Here is a 21,733-nt window from a genome sequence, read left to right as displayed (position 1 = left end):
TCCTTCCCTTCTGAACACTGCCATGTGCCCAGAGAGTAGTGTACAATCGTATGTAGGTTATAGTGCGAAGCTGGAAAATAATTTGTAAGATCCATTTGTTTTCTATTATCCTTTGTGAAGAATTCCAAACTTACCACCACATAAAGTGACACACATCAGATATTAAAAATGGGGCCTGATTAGGAACTACTGAGATGATCAAACTCCACAGTCTCCATCAGTAATAAATGAGCAGCTAGTGGTGAAACCTCTCTGGGGTAATTAGAGTATGGGGCTCGGTGACGTCACAATCTAAACTATCGTAAGCTCCAATATTTTCTGTCAGAGGAGTTTCATGAAGAAATATTACACATTTATAGAGAACTGTGTATAATAGTGCAGAGCTGAGAGGTCTTAAAGTGAACCTGTCAGCAGGATTGTGCTCAGTAACCAACAGACACTGTCAGGTCAGCGCCGTTATACTGATTACAATGATACCTGGTGATGAAATCCGTCTTGTGGTTGTTGTTTAATCTGTATTTGTAGTTTTCAGTTAATGAGATTCTCGTGCTCTGGGGCGGGGCTGTGGGTGGGGCTGTGGGCGGGGCTTTCTGTGGTGCTCTGATTACATATTCATCTGTATTGGCTTATGACAGGTCGCTGATCCCTCACTGACCTGCCCCCATTATTACATAATGCATATAATAGCATTGATATTACTGTTGATAATGCCTATAATATCGTGGCTATTGTGAGGCTTAGAAAAAAAATATTTACATCCAGCAAAATGTCACCGGCGATGGCGACGCCTGTGTGGCGCCCCTGAGGGTTCAGTCGCCACAGAGGTACTGCACCTCCTCCTGAGGTGTGGTGCCCCACCATCCAGATAAGGTGGAAGCTCCTGACCACACTACAACACTTGCACCCCTCACCACAAAGTAGTGTAGCAAAGCCACATTGCGCCTCCCTGGTTGGAACACGAAACATGCTATGAGGCGGGTGGATTTAGAATACATAAATGAGCGGGAAAGTTTAGGATTTCAGTTCAGTGAATTCAGTGAGGCATTCAGTCGGAGAGTGTGAGAGAGAGAAGATCCCTGAGAGGGATGGAGGAAGGAGTGCTGCAGCAGACCTCAGTGATCTGAGCCTACTGGCACGGGAAAGGAAAGAAAGAGAAAGAGATTGAACGGAAACCTGACTTTTCATAAGAAGGAAAGACTAGTACGGAACATGAGGAGTAAAAGAGAACAGAGGACGTGGGTTAGAGGAGAGCCCTTCCTAGAAGTTCTAAGCGCAAGGCTGGGGCCCGGTCCCCGAGGTTGTTTGGATACTAATGGTCCTGCAACAGAAACCGGAGGAGTCTGCGCTACTCCCATCTCAGACTTGGGGGCACAACAGCAACATTGATAGTGAGCCGGGACTAGGAAGCAAGGAGTCCCCGAAGCAGGCTACAGCTGTCTGCCGTGTGAGGAAAGTTCATAAGAACATCGGCCAGGAGGAACTCCAGTGTAACTCAGTCCTGGGAGTACTTCACTTATAGGCGCTATAAGAGGAGACGTTCAGAAAGGCACATGTTGGCGGAGTGTTGGAAAGGAGCATCCTATCTTGCCTGGGGGTTGACTGAGCCCCTGACCCGGAGGACACGGCACGTAGGCAGGCACCTGTTTGCACAACAGACTGTGAGTAAAGCTATAGAACTACATGCCCCAGTGTCCTCCATTTATTCCTGCGCCAACACACCCCACACCGCTACATCTGGGTACCAGCTTCTACACTGCCTGCGCCTCTCCTCTACCCCCAGATCTACACTGCCCTGGGACTACAGCTCCACCTGTGGGGAGCTGCACCATCTTGGCTGCAACACATCACCAGCCCCAGAGGATCTGCATGCAGCGTCGGCCTAACACCTCACTTGCCGAACACCACAGGTGGTGTCACGAACTATTCATCTATCAACTACATTTCACCATTCATCCCCCCTTCTACTTGGGCGCCCAGCACCACGGACCGGGTCACCGCTGCTGTGACAAATCCTGCTGATACCAACCTGGTACCGAGTACCCCACAGCCCTGGGAGGGCGACCCGCCTGCGCAGTAGCATCTATAAGTAAGAGATAGAGGCTACTGGACAGGGGCCGCCGGTGACATTTTGCTGGATGTAATTTTCCTTCTAAGCCTCACAATAGCCACAATATTATAGGCATTATCTATATATATATTTACCTTAAATTGTCTGTCATCCACTTCCGTCTGGATGTCCTCAAATCCCACAATCCACCGCGCCGCACCGGAAGTAAGCCAACCGCTATATTGGAATACCAAAGTGATGGGTATTCCAATAAGGCACCCGCTGGTGATACCAGGCCCTTCCTCAGTACCACCAGCAGGATACCGCCGGGACCCTCCCGCCACCACTGGACCCGCCGCTGCCTGCCCACCCACCTCTGTCACAGCCGGCAGGAAAGACCGCGGCTTTCGGCCTGTGCTGGAGGTGGGGTGCGGGCGCCATCTGGTGACGCCGCACCCCATCTCCAGCACAGGCCGCAAGCCACGGTCTTTCCTGCCAGCTGGCACCCCCTGCCGCTGCCTGCCCACCATGTACATACACACACACGTACTCACATACACACACACGGACTCACTCACACACACACACATACTCACACATTTCCAGCACAGGCCGCAAACCACCCTCTTTCCTGCCGGCTGTGACTGCACGGAGGTGGGTGCGCAGGCAGCTGCGGGACACATACACCCACATGTACACACACACACACTTCACTCTCGATGCGATAACATCGGGCACACCTCTAGTCAACAATAATATCAATGCTATTATATGCATTATGTAATAATGGGGGCAGGTCAGTGAGGGATCAGCGACCTCTCATAAGCCAATACAGATGAATATGTAATCAGAGCACCACATAAAGCCCCTCCCACAGCCCCGCCCACAGCCCCGCCCCAGAGCACGAGAATCTCATTAACTGAAAACTACAAATACAGATTACACAACAGTAAACCAGAGTTGCCCTCATTTATGGGGGACCATTGGAGCTACTATGGATCCTGAGCAGAAGATTAGAGAGAATAATATTGCTCCCCATTTCAGGAGAGATTGTGCAGTAATCTGAATTCCTTAGGATCAAAAACAATGTAATGTATGACGTGGAGTGAATCCATGACACCAGGGCTGGAGCCAACACATCTCCTGCAGGCGGGAATAAATGTATATTACAGCCATCAGCCACGCACAGCTTAGAGATCTATCATGGCACAGGTGGAATGTTTATCCTGGAGATTATCACAATCCTCCTTGAAGTTAGTTGGTTTTAATACAAATTGAAAAGTCAGGATAAAGGGAAACTCTGCTGTTATTGGACAGAAATTCACACTTAGCCTAAATGTGCAGTGAGGTTATGTGCACACGTTGCGGAATTCCCGCGGAAGTTACCGCGAGAATTCCGGAATTTTATTCCGCGGGAAAATCGCATTTTAAATTCCCACGATTTTCCCACGGAAAACTAGCGTTTTGCAAGCGTAATTAGCTTGCAGAATGCTAGCGTTTTCCAAGCAATATGTAGCATCGCTTGGAGAACTGATGGACAGGTTGTTCACACTCGTCAAACATAGTGTTTGACTAGCGTGACCAACTTTTTACTGTTGAGGCTATGCGGCATCAATAGTAAAAGATCTAATGTTAGAAATAGTAAAAAAAAAAAATATATATATAAAAAAAAAATCGGCCATATTCACCTTCCGGCGTCCCGTGCAGCGCCCCCAGGCCTCCACGATCCTCCGGCAGGTCCCGTTCCCAGTGATGCATTGCGGCAATGACCTTTGACGTCGCTACATGATCGCGACACGCGACGTCAGCAAACGCATCGCAATGCATCACTGGGAACGGGAGCTGCCGCGTGTATCGCTGAGGCCTGGGGACGCTGCGCGGGACGCCGGAAGGTGAATATAACCCAATTTTTTTATTTTAATTCTATTTTTTACAGGGATATGGTACCCAGAGCCTGGAGGACAGTCTCCTCTCCTCCGGACCGTGGGTACCATCCGCAAATGTTCTGCTTACTTTTCGCATGGTGGGCACAGCCACATGCGGAAAGTAAGCAGAACAATACATTCCTATGTGGGCGGAATCGCCGCGATTCCGCAAATTAATGAGCATGCTGCGGATTTTACCACGAATCGACTCCGTCGCGGGAAAAGCCACAGCATTCGCGCAGCATTGCGGAATCCCATAGGATTGCATGGGTTGCTGTTTTTTCGCATTTTCGCGATGTGTGAACGCAGCCTTAATGTTGTTAATCATAAAAGGGAAGTTTGGCCAGAAAGACTGGACCTGGTCTTGTAGGGACCATGAGACATTCAGCAGCACAGAAGGGAGAGAAGATTCATCCGATAAGATCTCAGGGATCTAGGAAGCCAACAGCATCATTACCCTCCGCTTTCTCTTATAGGCCCAGCATAAGATTTTTCTTCAAGTGATTTTCTATCTTGTCAGCACATTCTACGTACGCTGTCATTTGGCTTTATAGTTACAGATCTGGGCAGGTAACGGTCACCGTCTCCTAATGTGAAGGAGAGAATGGCTAATTCCTGTCTCTTTGTCTTGAGAATAAACTTCAGTTGTGTGCAAGCCTTTACTGAGAAAAGAGCAGATATGTAAGGCCGGGATCACACTACTGTGTGTGATGGGAGAAACTCGCACGAGTCTGTTGCATCAACAGCCATGTATTTCTATGCAGCCGCAGCTCCGGTCCTGAGTACAGGCGGCAGCGCCGGATGTTGATGCGAGAGACTCATGCGTTTCTTGTATCACACACGGTAGTGTGATTACGGCCTAACTGTGTTCGGTGTGACTCTTTAAGCGTGCACTCGGCCTATATTGGGTCAGGTACAAGCAATCATATAGATCTCGCTTTAAGGGATCACCCTCACACTAATCCCAGGGGGTAGGTGGATCCTCCAGGTCGTAAGTTCCATGGAAAAGGGCTTTCAATGCCCAAAGTCATTTGAACAGTTTTGGGTGGAGGAGAATGTTGTGGTCTAGAGGCAAAATGGTGATCATGGTAATACGGCCGGACTACACCACCGATAAAGCAGCCACAGCCGGTGACTGAGAGGAATCTGTGACTTCTCTGCATTCAGTGGTTACTACTCACCTGGGTAGTCATATGTGGGAATCTCCTCTTTACACCACTCATCACCCCTCACATATGTCTCTGTAGGATTAATATGGGTCAGATCTTCACCCTGAAACAAATATTGTAAAAGTCACCGACAGATGGAGAAGTCCCATCTATGATCAGCTCTAATCCTGCCATCTCCACCGTTCTCATTACACAAGTATAAAACATATAATACTGGTGGATAAAACAAGACTGAGCACAAGACCTTCACAGCCGTCTACACATCATAGGGGAGACCTCCTGACACCTTCTCTCCATCTACCTGATGATCCTGAGGAGCACTGGGATCTTCTTGTTTACAGTCCTGTGGAAGAAGACGGGGACATCTCTCTGGTGTTGTCCTCTTACTGGATAGATCTGGAGGAAACACATACAGGGACTGAATTCATTCTCTACATACAGATAATTATAGGCCGTGTGTATTTAGTCCTGTCTATTACCTGGTGATGTGAGGGGCTGGGGAACCTCCATTATGACGTCCTTGTACAGATCTCTGTGTCCTTCTAAATACTCCCACTCCTCCATGGAGAAATAGACAGCGACATCCTGACACCTTATAGGAACCTGACACATACAATGATACCGTCATCCCCCCGATCCCTTCATAGTGTTACTGTGTAATGTCCCAGCATTCCCAGCAGTGTCACCTCTCCAGTCAGCAGCTCAATCATCTTGTAGATGAGTTCTAGAATCTTCTGGTCATTGATGTCCTCATGGATCAGGGGGAGAGGTGGAGGCCCCGTGATTGGGCTCAGGGGTCTTCCCCATCCCTCAGACACAGGGTCCTGACAGTGATCACTAGAGGTCTTCTTCACCACTGTGTAATCCTGGTTATGGAGAGACACATTAATAAATCTCACTCCAGACATTTCCAGAGTCCTCACCTCTCCAGTTCTGTCCATCTGTTATTCCCATAGATAAGAATGATGTAATGTGACGTCATCAGAATCTCTCACCTCTCCAGTGAGACGGAAGAGGATCTCTAGGGTGAGGTGTAATATCCTCTCCGCCATCTTGTCTCTGTCCATATCCATCTTTGATGGGAAAATCAGGAAAATTCTCTTTTGTAGAAGATCTTCACTGAGAGGATCCGATATTGTAGAGACCTGAATGAGAAGCAGATGATCCGATGTAACATCATAAGAATCCTGTGTAATAATACAATGACAGCAGCAATCTGCAGAGTCGGGAGATATGACTCTGACAAATATATATATATACATACACATATCTATCTATATATATAATTTCACCAAAGAAAGTAAGGACTGCAGTACTCACTGATTGAAAGTCCGTAGTTTATTTGTAGTAAAAGTGTAAAACTTCATGGCCGGGAGGCTGAAGAAAGGAGTGAGCAAACTCTGACGACGGCCTAACAGCGCTTCCACGGGTCAGCTATATATAATCGTCTAATTCTGTCTGTAACGGAAATCCGGCGTCGCTGATTGGTCGCGCCTGGGGACATCACTGAAGGTGGAGGAAGATGGCGCCCGCAGCAATCCTCCACAGGAACTTCACCAACAATGTGCCCTGCCTTAACTTGAGCAGAGGAGGGCGAAAACCCCCCGGTCAGCAAGGGGCAAGCCTAAGGCAGGACGCACATGCTGTTCAGAAGGAAATCTCCCCACCGCCTGAACACCGGGTAGCGGTGACGTCACCACAGAGTAGGAAGATGGCGCGTGCAGCAGGCAGAGACGGAACCTTCACCAGCGGTGTGCCCATGGAAAACAAGGTCAGATGAGGGTCCAGCCCCCCCGGTCTGCAAGGAGCAATCTCAAAGTCGATCCCAGAAGCCTTTCCAAAGCAATTTTCTACACCGCCCGAACATACAGTGGGGCAAAAAAGTATTTAGTCAGTCAGCAATAGTGCAAGTTCCACCATTTAAAAAGATGAGAGGCGTCTGTAATTTACATCATAGTTAGACCTCAACTATGGGAGACAAACTGAGAAAAAAAAAATCCAGAAAATCACATTGTCTGTTTTTTTTTCATTTTATTTGCATATTATGGTGGAAAATAAGTATTTGGTCAGAAACAAAATTTAATCTCAATACTTTGTGATATATCCTTTGTTGGCAATGACAGAGGTCAAACGTTTTCTGTAAGTCTTCACAAGGTTGCCACACACTGTTGTTGGTATGTTGGCCCATTCCTCCATGCAGATCTCCTCTAGAGCAGTGATGTTTTTGGCTTTTCGCTTGGCAACACGGACTTTCAACTCCCTCCAAAGGTTTTCTATAGGGTTGAGATCTGGAGACTGGCTAGGCCACTCCAGGACCTTGAAATGCTTCTTACGAAGCCACTCCTTCGTTGCCCTGGCGGTGTGCTTTGGATCATTGTCATGTTGAAAGACCCAGCCACGTTTCATATTCAATGCCCTTGCTGATGGAAGGAGGTTTGCACTCAAAATCTCACGATACATGGCCCCATTCATTCTTTCATGTACCCGGATCAGTCGTCCTGGCCCCTTTGCAGAGAAACAGCCCCAAAGCATGATGTTTCCACCACCATGCTTTACAGTAGGTATGGTGTTTGATGGATGCAACTCAGTATTCTTTTTCCTCCAAACACGACAAGTTGTGTTTCTACCAAACAGTTCCAGTTTGGTTTCATAAGACCATAGGACATTCTCCCAAAACTCCTCTGGATCATCCAAATGCTCTCTAGCAAACTTCAGACGGGCCCGGACATGTACAGGCTTAAGCAGTGGGACACGTCTGGCACTGCAGGATCTGAGTCCATGGTGGCGTAGTGTGTTACTTATGGTAGGCCTTGTTACATTGGTCCCAGCTCTCTGCAGTTCATTCACTAGGTCCCCCCGCGTGGTTCTGGGATTTTTGCTCACCGTTCTTGTGATCATTCTGACCCCACGGGGTGGGATTTTGCGTGGAGCACCAGATCGAGGGAGATTATCAGTGGTCTTGTATGTCTTCCATTTTCTAATTATTGCTCCCACAGTTGATTTCTTCACTCCAAGCTGGTTGGCTATTGCAGATTCAGTCTTCCCAGCCTGGTGCAGGGCTACAATTTTGTTTCTGGTGTCCTTTGACAGCTCTTTGGTCTTCACCATAGTGGAGTTTGGAGTCAGACTGTTTGAGGGTGTGCACAGGTGTCTTTTTATACTGATAACAAGTTTAAACAGGTGCCATTACTACAGGTAATGAGTGGAGGAAAGAGGAGACTCTTAAAGAAGAAGTTACAGGTCTGTGAGAGCCAGAAATCTTGATTGCTTGTTTCTGACCAAATACTTATTTTCCACCATAATATGCAAATAAAATGAAAAAAAAAACAGACAATGTGATTTTCTGGATTTTTTTTTTCTCAGTTTGTCTCCCATAGTTGAGGTCTACCTATGATGTAAATTACAGACGCCTCTCATCTTTTTAAGTGGTGGAACTTGCACTATTGCTGACTGACTGACTAAATACTTTTTTGCCCCACTGTATATATTTGGCAGAGTCTTAACTCCCGACTCTGCAGATTGCTGCTGTCATTGTAGGCCCAGACCAGATGGTATGGAGATGAATGAGGGAGACCAAAGTTCAAAAACAGACTTTCCTTTGCTTAACAAGACCTTGATGTGAAGTATATACATCAGACGGCAGGCACAACACTTTATGAATGCGTCTTCTGCATTATGCAGTCAGGAACTTTCCGGTTACATGCGGCAGTACATAACCTTTGCTATAAGCCACAATAGTGCAGCAAACCTGAGCTAATGACCTCTTCCTGCTCTGTGTCTCCGCTATGTTCCCTGCCTGGAATCCGAATTCTTACTGCCATTATATCTTTGCTTTCCTTCAGAGCGTACCGTGCCGTGGTTCCCACACTGTCAGAACACAGCATGACCGCTCAGCTGTGATCGGAGGTAAAAAGTTAATCTCCAGTCACTGGTGTCAGCTCTAATCCTGCCATCTCCACCGTTCTCATTACACAAGTATAAAACATATAATACTGGTGGATAAAACAAGACTGAGCACAAGACCTTCACAGCCGTCTACACATCATAGGGGAGATCTCCTGACACCTTCTCTCCATCTACCTGATGATCCTGAGGAGCACTGGGATCTTCTTGGTTACAGTCCTGTGGAAGAAGAGGACGGGGACATCTCTCTGGTGTTGTCCTCTTACTGGATAGATCTGGAGGAAACACATACAGGGACTTCATTCTCTACATACAGATAATTATAGGCCGTGTGTATTTAGTCCTGTCTATTACCTGGAGATGTGAGGGGCTGGGGAACCTCCATTATGATGTTCTTGTACAGATCTCTGTGTCCTTCTAAATACTCCCACTCCTCCATGGAGAAATAGACAGCGACATCCTGACACCTTATAGGAACCTGACACATACAATGATACCGTCATCCCCCGATCCCTTCATACTGTTACTGTATAATGTCGGTCTGTCATACCAATTTTGTCGTTCTAAGGATAACATCTGAAATATGCCTGAAAATGATTCCCTGCTATAGATGCTTCATTATTATTATTACTATGCTTCAATATTACTATCACTCTGACAATCGATCTGCTTCATCCACAGGTATGTGTTCTGGCTGCAATACCATCATCACCCATCTTTCCTGAACCCCAATCACCACTGTATCTGTCTGCTATCAATGGTATGTGTTCAGGCTGCAATACCATCATCACCCAGCTTTCCTGAACCCCAATCACCCCTGTACCTGTCTGCTATCACGGGTATATGTTATGGCTGCAATACCTTCTCCCTTTGCATTTCCTCTTGTGACTTTAATTAATCATCTCCTGTGTCTGCATCCAGTCTCCCTGCTGCTCCTCCCTTTCTGATCACACCTGGGCCCTTTCATGTGCTGTTAAGTTAGATTCAGACGTAGAGGTCTGTTTGACCTCGGTCTGTCTTTGCAAGGATGTTTTCTAAGGATAACATCTGAAATGAGCCTGAAGTGACCAGAAGGTGCGACTTAGGCTACTTTCACACTAGCGTCGGTATGGGCCCGTCACAATGCGTCGGGCCGACGTACCGATGCACATTGTGAAAGATTTGCACAACGGGGGCAGCGGATGCAGTTTTTCAACGCATCCGCTTCCCCATTGTAATGTCCAGGGAGGAGGGGGCCGAGTTTCGGCCGTGCACGCGTGGTCGAAAATGGCGGACACGACGCAGAAAAAAAAGTTACATGTAACGTTTTTGTGTGCGTCGCGGCCGCCAAAACACGACGCATCCGTCGCACGATGGATGCGACGTGTGGCCATACGTCGCAATGCGTCGCTAATGCAAGTCTATGGAGAAAAAACACATCCTGTGGGCAACTTTGCAGGATGCGTTTTTTCTCCAAAACTATGCATTGCGACGTACGTCACACGACGCTAGTGTGAAAGTAGCCTAACCGCTGCGTTTACATGTACTAAATTTCTTTTGCCTTCTAAATTACTCTCACCATGCTGACATACGCACTAACAGTTTTGACTCTACTACTCCCTACTCTCCTTCGCTATCCGCAAACCCCAGCACCTGCTAGCCAAATAATAATCTCTCCTTCCCTCTTGCCTCCCTACCTGACCTCCTCTGCTGACCTGCCCCTCGACCTCAGAGCTTTCCTAATACAAAACAAGCCACCCACCCTCCTTCTCCCACATGCTCTCCCTCTCTCTGCTTCTCCTCACTACTGGTGACATATCTCCCAACCCTGGACCCCCACAGCCCATACCTCCCATCATTACCCCCTTCTATCGTTCCCAAACCAACACAAACACCAGAAATCTTTCTCACCTCAAATTCGTGCCATTGACACCCACCACCCTGCTCCCACTCTTTGGATCACTCTGGAATGCCCGCTCCGTCTGCAATAAACTCCATGTGATTCACGACCTCTTTACCTCTCGTAATTTTTCCTTCCTTGGCCTCACCGAATATTGGCTGACACCCTCCGACACAGCCTCCCCTGCTGTGCTAGGTTACGGCGGCCTCCACTTCATCCATACTCCTCGCCCTGGCAACAGACATGGCGGAGGAGTGGGCCTTCTCCTTTCTTCCAACTGCACCTTCAACCCAATCCCACCTCTTCCCTGCCTTGTCCTCCCCTCTTTTGAAGTCCACTCTGTCCGCATCTACTCTCCCTCCAACCTCCAAGTGGCCATCATATACCGACCTCCAGGCCCGACCACTGCCTTCATTGACCAATTCTCCACCTGGCTCCTTCACTTTCTCTCTGCTGACATTCCCATCATCATCATGGGTGACTTCAACATCCCCATTGACACACACCATTCAGCAGCCTCCAAACTCCTGTCCCTTACTTCATCTTTTGGACTTACTCAGTGGTCCTCCTCAGCCACCCACACAGACGGACATACATACATTAGACCTGGCCTTCACCCGCCTCTGCTCTCTTTCTAACTTCACCACCTCCCATCTCCTTCTATCTGACCACCATCTACTCACTTTCTCATCCCTGTCCTCCTCACCTGTCACCGATGTCCAGAAGCATGCGCACCCCCACAGAAACCACACACATCTAGACACTCGCACACTCTCTGACTCTATTCTACCACTGTCCTCCATATCTTCACTTCATGACACTGACACTACTTTCTACAATGCCACTCTTGCATCCGCCATCAACTTGGTCGCCTGTTGTGAATTTGCTTTCTGGCCTGCTTTTGAGTACCCTAGGATCTGCGGTTTAGGCTGGTGAACTAAGACCTCAGGAGGCACCGCAGATCCTAGGGTACTCAAAAGCAGGCCAGAAAGCAAATTCACAACAGTTGTGGTCAGCCAGCCCCGGCGGGGGCTGTGCTGAATTTCCATCCTTATGTTACTGTTTGTGCCAGTTTGTTTTTGTCCCTTATTGGATTGGCCTCTTTTTGCTCTGCTTTCAGAATATACCAGAGTGCTGATATAGTGGGCGAAGTCTAGTGACTTCAGTATTTTTCTATCAGACGTGTTGGGCATTTTTTGCAGGGTTTTTTGCGTGATTGCAGACATAGTCTTTCCTTTCCTGTCTAGTCAGTGTGGGCCCCATCATTTGCTCAGTCTATTTTCCTACCTGCATTTGTGTTTTCATCTTGTCTCACCGACAATGTATGCTTGGGGGCTATCTATTCCTTTGGGGTCTGCTCTGGGGCAGTTTAGATTTCCCCTTTCTTGCTTTAGGCTTATTTAGTTCTCCGGCTGTGTCGAGGCGTCTAGAATCATCGTAGGTACGCTCCATGGCTACTGCTAGTTGGCCCCCTCCAACCTCCCTCATCTCTGCCGAGGACTTCGCGCACACTTCAAAACCAAGATAGACCAAACACGGCATGTCTTTATTGCTCAACCACCACAACCCCTTTGCACACCAGACCAATGCCCAAACCCCATAACCTCCCTATCTAACATCACTGAAGGGGAGCTTGCTCATCTTCTCTCCAAATCACACCTTACCACTTGTGCACTTGACCCTATGCCATCCCACCTCCTCCCCACCACACTTATCCCATCCTTAACCCACCTCTTCAACCTATCATTAACTTCTGGTACCTTCCCTTCTGCTTTCAAACATGCCACAATCACGCCTATCCTTAAAAAGCCAACCCTCGACCCAACAGCCACGTCCAGCTGTCGCCCAATATCGCTGCTCCCATTCGCTTCTAAACTCCTGGAGCAGCATGTCCACGCTGAACTTTCCTCCCACCTCTCATCTAACTTGCTCTTTGACAATCTACAATGTCGGTTCCGCCCCATCACTCCACTGAGACAGCCCTGACCAAAATTACTAACGACTTACTTACAGCCAAAGCTAACGGACAATACTCTATACTCCTCCTTCTAGACCTGTCCTCTGCTTTCAACACAGTTGACCACTGCCTCCTACCACAGATCCTCTCCTCCTTCGGCATCAAAGACCTCGCCCTATCCTGGATCTCCTCATACCTCTCCAACCGCACATTCAGCATCTCCCACTCCCACACTACCTCCTCATCCCACCCTCTCTCTGTTGGAGTCCCCCAAGGCTCTGCTCTAAGACCCCTACTCTTCTCAATCTATACACTTGGCCTGGGGCAACTCATAAAGTCCCACAGATTCCAGTACCACCTTTATGACGATGATACTCAGATCTACCTCTCTGGCCCAGACGTCACCTCTCTGCTCTACAGAATCCCGGAGTGTCTATCAGCCATAGTCTCCTTCTTCTCCTCTCGCTTCCTCAAACTCAATGTGGACAAATCTGAACTAGTCATCTTTCCCCCCATCTCACAAATCTTCCTTACCCGACCTTTCTATAACAATTGACATCACGCTTTCCCCCCTACCGGAGGTCCGCTGCCTCGGAGTAACCCTTGACTCTGCCCTGTCCTTCAAACCGCACATCCAAGCTCTCTCCACCTCCTGCCGCCTCCAGCTCAAAAATATTTTCAGAATCCGTCCCTTCCTCAACCTTCAATCTACTAAACTACTTGTGCATGCCCTCATCATCTCCCGCCTCGACTATTGCAACATCCTTTTCTGTGGCTTCCCTGCTAACACCCTTGCACCTCTCCAGTCCATCCTTAACTCTGCCGCCTGACTAATTCATCTCTCTCCTCACTACTCCTCCGCTTCTCCCCTCTGCAAATCTCTTCACTGGCTCCCATTCCCTCAGCATATCCAATTCAAATTACTAATACTGACCTACAAGGCCATCTATAACCGGTCTCCTACATATATCTCTGAACTAATCTCCCGATACCTTCCCTCACGTAATCTCTGGTCTTCCCAAGACCTCCTTCTCTCCTCCACGCTTAATCACTCCTCACCCAACCGCTTCCAAGACTTCTCCCGAATAGCCCCCATCCTCTGGAATTCCCTGCCCTAACACGTCCGACTATCATCCACACTCGGATCCTTCAGACGGAACCTGAAAACCCACCTCTTCAAAAAAGCCTACAGCCTGCAATGCTGGCTCCTCACCACTACTGGAGCTACCGCCTAACCATCACTGGAGCTGCTGCAACCCCCCAATCTACTGTCTCCTTCCCCACCATACTGTAGCATTTAAGCCCGAAAGGGAAGGGTTCTCTCTCCCCTCTGTATCAATCTGTCATTGTTAGTTTGCTTACTGTAAGTGATATCTGTAATTTGTATGTAACCCCTTCTCATGTACAGCACCATGGAATCAATGGTGCTCTATAAATAAATAATAATAATGCAGCATTCCCAGCAATGTCACCTCTCCAGTCAGCAGCTCAATCATCTTGTAGATGAGGTCTAGGTTCTTCTGGTGATTGATGTCCTCATGGATCAGGGGGTGAGGTGGAGGCCCCGTGATTGGGCTCAGGGGTCTTCCCCATCCCTCAGACACAGGGTCCTGACAGCGATCACTAGAGGTCTTCTTCACCACTGTGTAATCCTGGTTATGGAGAGACACATTAATAAATCTCACTACAGACATTTCCAGAGTCCTCACCTCTCCAGTTCTGTCCATCTGTTATTCCCATAGATAAGAATGATGTTATGTGACATCATCAGAATCTCTCACCTCTCCAGTGAGACGGAAGAGGATCTCTAGGGTGAGGTGTAATATCCTCTCCGCCATCTTGTCTCTGTCCATATCCATCCTTGATGGGTAAATCAGGAAAAATTCTCTTTTGTAGAAGATCTTCACTGAGAGGATCCGATATTGTAGAGACCTGAATGAGAAGAAGATGATCCGATGTAACATCATAAGAATCTGGTGTAATAATACAATTACTGGAGATAATAAGGGAAACATATGAGGAGATTTATTATCTTACAGGGTTTAGTTTTCTTCCCTGACATCTACTAATAAAACCTATATATTTAGGCCACAGACAACAAGCAGTTTCCTCCTCGGAGTCGGCAGCTGAACACGTTCCTCATAGACTCATCTTCCATAACGTGAATTCTCGTCTCATTACCGACACTGGAATCGGCATTAGCAATACTGCAGGAGATATTCATTACACGCGACATGAGAAATAACTCCTTCATGATGAGGACGACATCTTCATCTTCTACTGCGGCTCTAGAGACAGATTTGACCAGAGTCGGTCACTGCCTCCATCCCCACCGGCCGTCTATATGAAGGTTTCCTGTCTTCCCCGCACTGGAATCTTCTCTCACGTTAGATCTCAGCTCTGAGTCACACACAGAAGTTTGAGGCTTTTAGAAGAGATTTTTAGTTTCCACAATCACAACGGACAGAAATGATCTGATCCCAAAGTCTCCATGTACAGTGATTTATGGGGATTATTTCTGGCCTTAGGCTTTCCTATATTACAAGAAAAACTCCAGAAAAAGCCGATATTAAAATGTTTCTCAAGAAAATTGGCTCCAACAATTCTTGTAAAAATAAAAATAAAAACATAAAAATGCAGAAGACACATTTTAATATATTTTAACAAGTGAAACATTTTTTTTTACAAATTAACTCTTTTGGGCCCCAGAACATAGATGTACACCGCAGGGACGGCACAGATGAGGCTGCAACAAAAACCCTGACAGTTTAACCACTTACTGCAGTGAAAAGCAAACATGACATCTAGGAAGGTGTGACAGAGTTTGGCTGAATGCCCCCCGCCCCCAAGTACTCGATAGTATGGGGCGGCCTAGTTACTGCGATACTTACATGCCTAATAATGGGGTCTGGGCTGCAATGTATGAAGGTCTATTAGGCCGGGCCAGAGGCAGCGTCCAATAAGTTACCTTATAACCCCCCAATACACAGTAGACTAATTTTCCATGAAAGCACTGATTTCGGGGGGGTTTGGCCGACCATATAATGTATTTGGGGGCCTCCCGACAGATGATGTCAGGGCAGAGAAGGATCTGGCATCCTGAATTTCAGAGGATAATCCATTTGTTCTTCCTGTAGATAATCCTCCTCTAGAGGAGTCTGGAGGCGACTCTCTCATACAGACCACAGGAAAGCTGGGGGAGTCGGGAGAGATCGCCGTCTGCCAAATGACCGTTCAGCCAACTCTGATCTCATGTGTATGGGGCCGTTAGTATTACACTGACAGGCAGTGATGATACACGGCACTACAGTAGTACAGGGCATCACCTGAGCCATCAGAGGCTTGTATGTTGTGTGATCGCACTGATCAGAGGGGTTTAAAAAAGGTTTAAAGTGAAAAAAAATCAGTTTCAGCAACAAGAAATATCCATCACTATATGGAAAGCAGAGTCACTGCACAATGTTAGTTACGTCTCGTCCATAACTACTTTATTATACTCTATTATCCTGTACACAGTGGAGTAGATAGAAATCACAGATCCCACAACAATAGCTGGAATTGGACCCTCCAACACAAAGAAAAAAAAAACTCTCTCTCTCTCTATCTATATACCCTGTTCAAAAAAATAAAGGGAACACTTAAACAACAGAATATAACTCCAAGTAAATCAAACTTCTGTGAAATCAAACTGTCCACTTAGGAAGCAACACTGATTGACAATCAATTTCACATGCTGTTGTGCAAATGGAATAGACAACAGATGGAAATTATTGGCAATTATCAAGGCACCCTCAATAAAGGAGTGGTTCTGCAGGTGGGGACCACAGACCACATCTCAGTACCAATGCTTTCTGGCTGATGTTTCGGTCACTTTTGAATGTTGGTTGTGCTTTCATACTCGTAGTAACATGAGACGGACTCTACAACACACACAAGTGGCTCAGGTAGTGCAGCTCAACCAGGATGGCACATCAATGCGAGCTGTGGCAAGAAGGTTTGCTGTGTCTGTCAGCGTAGTGTCCAGAGGCTGGAGGCACTACCAGGAGACAGGCCAGTACACCAGGAGATGTGGAGGGGGCCGTATGAGGGCAACAACCCAGCAGCAGGACCGCTACCTCAACCTTTGTGCAAGGAGAGACAGGAGGAGCACTGCCAGAGACCTGCAAAATGATCTTCAGCAGGCCACAAATGTTCATGTGTCTGCACAAATGGTTAGAAACTGACTCCATGAGGATGGTCTGAGGGCCCGACGTCCACAGATGGGGTTGTGCTCACAGCCCAACACCGTACAGGACGCTTGGCATTTGCCACAGAACACCAGGATTGGCAAATTCACCACTGGCGCCCTGTGCTCTTCACAGATGGAAGCAGGTTCACACTGAGCACATGTGACAGCCGTGACAGAGTCTGGAGACGCCGTGGAGAGCGATCTGCTGCCTGCAGCATCCTTCAGCATGACCGGTTTGGCAGTGGTCAGTAATGGTGCGGGGTGGCATTTCTTTGGATGCGACACGATGTTGGGCTGTGAGCACAACCCCCATGGAGACACAATTGGGCCTTTACCTGTAGATAACTTAAGTGGGGAATTCAGCTCTTTTCGAACTTAAGGGATCTGTATATGGAGTCTACAAACTACAGTGGGGAAAATAAGGATTTGTTACGCTGCCAATTTTGTGGTAAAGTCACATTTTTGTGAGGAAAAAAGTAAAATTGTCATTTTTTCCTTCCACATTGCTTAAATTCCTGTCACACTATCCGAATTCAGATATTGTCCTGTCAGAAAGGAGAATACAGGGGGCGAAAGGGTTAATAGGACTCACAGGAGGAACCGGCCCAGAAAGCAGAAGATCCAGGAGTGTCCGCCACATATATGACTGCTCTGTGCACAGGACCTGTGATGAGGGCACAGGAGGGGAGGAGTCAGGGGTCACATGATATCCGAAGTGAAGACTCTCAGTGGTAGTGATGGGAAGTTCGGCTCTTTTTGGTGATCCCTCTCATTTGGCTCTGCTCACCATAAAGAGACGGCTCTTTTTTTAAATAGAAATCTGTTCTAGGTCTTTGCCTGTACAGTGAGGCCTCATTATACCCCTGTAAAAGGATCTAGTGACGCAGTGTAGACTGTTATTCAGCATTGCTGCTTCCTCAGATTGTCAGCTCTTGTGATCAGGCCCCTGATCCTCGCTCCGGTCTCTCCTGTACAGTGAGGCCTCATTATACCCCTGTAAAAGGATCTAGTGACGCAGTGTAGACTGTTATTCAGCATTGCTGCTTCCTCAGATTGTCAGCTATTGTGATCAGGCCCCTGCTCCTCGCTCCGGTCTCTCCTGTACAGTGAGGCCTCATTATACCCCTGTAAAAGGATCTAGTGACGCAGTGTAGACTGTTATTCAGCATTGCTGCTTCCTCAGATTGTCAGCTCTTGTGATCAGGCCCCTGATCCTCGCTCTGGTCTCTCCTGTACAGTGAGGCCTCATTATACCCCTGTATAAGGATCTAGTGACGCAGTGTAGACTATTAATCAGCATTGCTGTCTCCTCAGATTGTCAGCTCTTGTGATCAGGCCCCGGCTCCTCGCTCCGGTCTCTCCTGTACAGTGAGGCCTCATTATACCCCTGTATAAGGATCTAGTGACGCAGTGTAGACTGTTATTCTGCATTGCTGTCTCCTCAGATTGTCAGCTCTTGTGATCAGGCCCCTGCTCCTCGCTCCGGTCTCTCCTGTACAGTGAGGCCTCATTATACCCCTGTATAAGGATCTAGTGACGCAGTGTAGACTGTTTTTCAGAATTGCTGTTTCCTCAGATTGTCAGCTCTTGTGATCAGTCCCCTGCTCCGGTCTCTCCTGTACAGTGAGGCCTCATTATACCCCTGTATAAGGATCTAGTGACGCAGTGTAGACTGTTAATCAGCATTGCTGTGTCCTCAGATTGTCAGCTCTTGTGATCAGGCCCCGGCTCCTCGCTCCGGTCTCTCTTGTACAGTGAGGCCTCATTATACCCCTGTATAAGGATCTAGTGACGCATTGTAGACTGTTATTCAGCATTGCTGCTTCCTCAGATTGTCAGCTCTTGTGATCAGGCCCCGGCTCCTCGCTCCGGTCTCTCTTGTACAGTGAGGCCTCATTATACCCCTGTATAAGGATCTAGGGACGCATTGTAGACTGTTATTCAGCATTGCTGCTTCCTCAGATTGTCAGCTCTTGTGATCAGGCCCCTGATCCTCGCTCCGGTCTCTCCTGTACAGTGAGGCCTCATTATACCCCTGTATAAGGATCTAGTGACGCAGTGTAGACTGTTATTCAGCATTGCTGTTTCCTCAGATTGTCAGCTCTTGTGATCAGTCCCCTGCTCCGGTCTCTCCTGTACAGTGAGGCCTCATTATACCCCTGTATAAGGATCTAGTGACGCAGTGTAGACTGTTATTCTGCATTGCTGTCTCCTCAGATTGTCAGCTCTTGTGATCAGGCCCTTGCTCCTCGCTCCGGTCTCTCCTGTACAGTGAGGCCTCATTATACCCCTGTATAAGGATCTAGTGACGCAGTGTAGACTGTTATCCAGCATTGCTGTTTCCTCAGATTGTCAGCTCTTGTGATCAGGCCTCTGCTCCTCGCTCCGGTCTCTCCTGTACAGTGAGGCCTCATTATACCCCTGTATAAGGATCTAGTGACGCATTGTAGACTGTTATTCAGCATTGCTGCTTCCTCAGATTGTCAGCTCTTGTGATCAGGCCCCGGCTCCTCGCTCCGGTCTCTCTTGTACAGTGAGGCCTCATTATACCCCTGTATAAGGATCTAGGGACGCATTGTAGACTGTTATTCAGCATTGCTGCTTCCTCAGATTGTCAGCTCTTGTGATCAGGCCCCTGATCCTCGCTCCGGTCTCTCCTGTACAGTGAGGCCTCATTATACCCCTGTATAAGGATCTAGTGACGCAGTGTAGACTGTTATTCAGCATTGCTGTTTCCTCAGATTGTCAGCTCTTGTGATCAGTCCCCTGCTCCGGTCTCTCCTGTACAGTGAGGCCTCATTATACCCCTGTATAAGGATCTAGTGACGCAGTGTAGACTGTTATTCTGCATTGCTGTCTCCTCAGATTGTCAGCTCTTGTGATCAGGCCCTTGCTCCTCGCTCCGGTCTCTCCTGTACAGTGAGGCCTCATTATACCCCTGTATAAGGATCTAGTGACGCAGTGTAGACTGTTATCCAGCATTGCTGTTTCCTCAGATTGTCAGCTCTTGTGATCAGGCCTCTGCTCCTCGCTCCGGTCTCTCCTGTACAGTGAGGCCTCATTATACCCCTGTATAAGGATCTAGTGACGCAGTGTAGACTGTTATTCTGCATTGCTGTCTCCTCAGATTGTCAGCTCTTGTGATCAGGCCCTTGCTCCTCGCTCCGGTCTCTCCTGTACAGTGAGGCCTCATTATACCCCTGTATAAGGATCTAGTGACGCAGTGTAGACTGTTATTCAGCATTGCTGTTTCCTCAGATTGTCAGCTCTTGTGATCAGGCCTCTGCTCCTCGCTCCGGTCTCTCTTGTACAGTGAGGCCTCATTATACCCCTGTATAAGGATCTAGTGACGCATTGTAGACTGTTAATCAGCATTGCTGTTTCCTCAGATTGTCAGCTCTTGTGATCAGGCCCCGGCTCCTCGCTCCGGTCTCTCTTGTACAGTGAGGCCTCATTATACCCCTGTATAAGGATCTAGTGACGCATTGTAGACTGTTATTCAGCATTGCTGTCTCCTCAGATTGTCAGCTCTTGTGATCAGGCCCCTGATCCTCGCTCCGGTCTCTCCTGTACAGTGAGGCCTCATTATACCCCTGTATAAGGATCTAGTGACGCAGTGTAGACTGTTATTCAGCATTGCTGTTTCCTCAGATTGTCAGCTCTTGTGATCAGTCCCCTGCTCCGGTCTCTCCTGTACAGTGAGGCCTCATTATACCCCTGTATAAGGATCTAGTGACGCAGTGTAGACTGTTATTCTGCATTGCTGTCTCCTCAGATTGTCAGCTCTTGTGATCTGGCCCTTGCTCCTCGCTCCGGTCTCTCCTGTACAGTGAGGCCTCATTATACCCCTGTATAAGGATCTAGTGACGCAGTGTAGACTGTTATTCAGCATTGCTGTTTCCTCAGATTGTCAGCTCTTGTGATCAGGCCCCGGCTCCTCGCTCCGGTCTCTCCTGTACAGTGAGGCCTCATTATACCCCTGTATAAGGATCTAGTGACGCAGTGTAGACTGTTATTCAGCATTGCTGTTTCCTCAGATTGTCAGCTCTTGTGATCAGGCCCCGGCTCCTCGCTCCGGTCTCTCCTGTACAGTGAGGCCTCATTATACCCCTGTATAAGGATCTAGTGACGCAGTGTAGACTGTTATTCAGCATTGCTGTTTCCTCAGATTGTCAGCTCTTGTGATCAGGCCCCGGCTCCTCGCTCCGGTCTCTCCTGTACAGTGAGGCCTCATTATACCCCTGTATAAGGATCTAGTGACGCAGTGTAGACTGTTATTCAGCATTGCTGTTTCCTCAGGTTGTCAGCTCTTTTGATCAGGCCCTTGCTCCTCGCTCCAGTCTCTCCTGTACAGTGAGGCCTCATTATACCCCTGTATAAGGATCTAGTGACGCAGTGTAGACTGTTATTCAGCATTGCTGCTTCCTCAGATTGTCAGCTCTTGTGATCAGGCCCCTGCTCCTCGCTCCGGTCTCTCCTGTACAGTGAGGCCTCATTATACCCCTGTATAAGGATCTAGTGACGCAGTGTAGACTGTTAATCAGCATTGCTGTTTCCTCAGATTGTCAGCTCTTGTGATCAGGCCCCGTCTCCTCGCTCCGGTCTCTCTTGTACAGTGAGGCCTC

At 48.0% G+C, this 21,733-nt stretch overlaps 2 protein-coding genes across 2 annotated transcripts in view; one reads left to right on the top strand and one right to left on the bottom strand.

Moving 5' to 3' along the window:
- The window catches only part of LOC141082235 (uncharacterized), a 51,541-nt gene extending 45,821 nt beyond the window's left edge, over positions 1-5,720 (bottom strand). Inside the window, exons 1-3 of the mRNA XM_073566174.1 lie at positions 5,621-5,720; positions 5,443-5,537; positions 5,154-5,244 (exon numbers count right to left, since the gene is read on the bottom strand). Coding sequence (XP_073422275.1) covers positions 5,154-5,244; positions 5,443-5,537; positions 5,621-5,705 — 271 coding nt within the window. The 5' untranslated portion in view covers positions 5,706-5,720. The remainder of the gene's footprint in view (positions 1-5,153; positions 5,245-5,442; positions 5,538-5,620) is intronic.
- The window catches only part of LOC141082237 (uncharacterized), a 266,254-nt gene that overhangs the window by 179,541 nt on the left and 64,980 nt on the right, over positions 1-21,733 (top strand). The gene's annotated exons all lie outside the window — the stretch shown is intronic.

The sequence above is a fragment of the Dendrobates tinctorius genome, unplaced genomic scaffold (genome assembly GCF_039654945.1).
Source record: "Dendrobates tinctorius isolate UK_male_01 unplaced genomic scaffold, ASM3965494v1 ptg000017l, whole genome shotgun sequence".
Classification (NCBI taxonomy): domain Eukaryota; kingdom Metazoa; phylum Chordata; class Amphibia; order Anura; family Dendrobatidae; genus Dendrobates; species Dendrobates tinctorius.
The sequence above is the reverse complement of the archived record's forward strand: the minus strand, read 5'-3'. Positions and strand labels throughout refer to the sequence as shown.